The sequence below is a fragment of the Colobus angolensis genome, unplaced genomic scaffold (assembly GCF_000951035.1).
Source record: "Colobus angolensis palliatus isolate OR3802 unplaced genomic scaffold, Cang.pa_1.0 Scaffold17, whole genome shotgun sequence".
Classification (NCBI taxonomy): Eukaryota; Metazoa; Chordata; class Mammalia; order Primates; family Cercopithecidae; genus Colobus; species Colobus angolensis.
Genome location: NW_012114821.1, coordinates 968303 through 970286, shown reverse-complemented (window position 1 = coordinate 970286; position 1984 = coordinate 968303). Strand labels below are relative to the sequence as shown.

The following is a 1984-nucleotide window of genomic DNA, read 5'->3' as shown; positions in this document are numbered from 1 at the left end:
CACCTCGCCCGGCTAGTTTTTTGTATTTTTTAGTAGAGATGGGGTTTCACCATGTTAGCCAGGATGGTCTCGATCTCGTGACCTCATGATCCACCCATCTCGGCCTCCCAAAGTGCTGGGATTACAGGCTTGAGCCACCGCGCCCGGCCTATTTTTTTTAGTACAGATGGGATTTCACCATGTTGGCCAGGCTGGTCTTGAACTCCTGACCTCAGATGATCTACCCGCCTCAGCCTCCCAAAGTGCGGGGATTACAGATGTGAACCACTGTGCCTGGCCCTGTTTTTCTTTTCTTTTTTTGAGGCAGGGCTTGCTGTGTGGCCCAGGCTGGAGTGCAGTGCAGTGGTGCAATCTTGGCTCACTGCAACCTCTGCCTCCCGGGTTCAAGCACTTCTCCCACCTCAGCCTCCTGAGTAACTGGGATTACAGGTGTGAGCCACCACACTGGCTAATTTTTTTGTATTTTTAGTAGAGATGGTGTTTCACCATGTTGGCCAGGCTGGTTTCAAACTCCTGGCCTCAAGTGATCCACCTGCCTCAGCCTTCCAAAGTGCTAGAACTTTTTTTTTTTTGTCTGAGACAGGGTCTCACTCTGTCGCCCAGGCTGCAGTGCTGTGGTGTGTTCTTGGCTCACTGTAACCTCTGCTTCCCAGGTTCAAGCGATTCTCATGCCTCAGCCTCCTGAGTAGCTGGGACTAAAGGTGCCCACCACCACGCCCAGCTAATTTTTGTGTTTTTCGTAGAGACAGAGTTTCATCATATTGGCCAGGCTGGTCTTAAACTCCTGACCTCAAATAATCCGCCCACCTTGGCCTCCCAAAGTGCTGGATTACAGGCATGACTGATCGCTCTTGGCCAAGATTTTCATGATTTCTTACTTCATCTCCAACCCATGTGTGCACAGCACAGGGGGGTGTCCTGGCTGGTCAGGGGTGGGTCATGGCGTCTCTCCTTCGTTTTTCTCTGGAGTATGTTAGGAAGGAATGGTGGACAGGAGGTGATCGAGGGAATGAAGGGGCTGGTGGGAGCTCAGAGAACAGAGAATGTGAGTTGTTAGGATGCTGACTGCTATGCTCATGGTGGGCCTGCAGCCCCTCTGATGACCCAGGTCCTCAGAAAGCGTGACGCAGGACTTGAGTGTGTGCCCATGGTGAAGAGGCAGAAGGAACTTGGACACTTGCTGGACCCGATTCTTTGGGACCATCGTCGCATGCCGTGGCGCGTGGCATGCAGTGTGTGAAAGCAGTGTGGCCGGGCTCAGTTCCTCGGTGTGGAGGAGGATGCTCTAGATGGAGGTGCATCTACTCCTGCTGGGGCTGATGGTGGTGAGGCGCCTGTGGTCCAGCTGTGGACAAGCCTGTGCAGGCCTGTGAGGCGCTGGCAGGACTGATGGTTGCTCAGGGATGAAGGAGTGTTGGAAACTGCTGAGGATCATGGTACCTTTTGCCCTCCCTGAATGGCTCAAAGAAAATGTGACAGAGATGCTCCCCCCAGAACAAATTCATTTAAATTGTGTGTTTTACACGGAAATGGTAATTGCCTGTAAACTCAGATATCGTTGAGGCTTATGAATTAAATCTTGTGATTTTGGTTATTCCAGATTGGAGAAGTTGTCCATGTTCACACTGGGTGAAGGAAGCTGAAACCACAGACATGGCTGAGTCCTCCATAAAGAGTGAGTGCATGGGGCTTGGGGGTGGCCATGTGTGAGGCCTCTCTGCCTCTGGGTCAGGGCAGGCCAAGGCTCTTACCAGCTCCAATGGTGCCTGGAGTTTCCACCCTGCACTGGGGAGCCAGAGTGGGTTCTGGGCAGGTTAGGTGATGTGGCGGGTGTAGACCTCCCCCACACGAGCCTTGAGTTTGGGACTCAGAAAAGCATATGGCATTCAGGATGTGATATGAAGGTTTTGTTTGACTTTTTTTTTTTTTAAAGACAGGGTCAGCTGGGCACAGTGGCTCACACTTAAAATCCCAGCACTTTGGG

General features: G+C 52.1%; 1 protein-coding gene across 2 annotated transcripts in view; it reads left to right on the top strand.

Moving 5' to 3' along the window:
- MROH1 (maestro heat-like repeat family member 1) overlaps positions 1–1984 on the top strand; it is a 124765-nt gene that overhangs the window by 17357 nt on the left and 105424 nt on the right. For both annotated transcript variants that reach the window (XM_011938033.1, XM_011938034.1), the window contains one exon: positions 1601–1675. In XM_011938033.1, the coding sequence (XP_011793423.1) occupies positions 1654–1675 (22 nt within the window). In that variant the 5' untranslated portion in view covers positions 1601–1653. The remainder of the gene's footprint in view (positions 1–1600; positions 1676–1984) is intronic.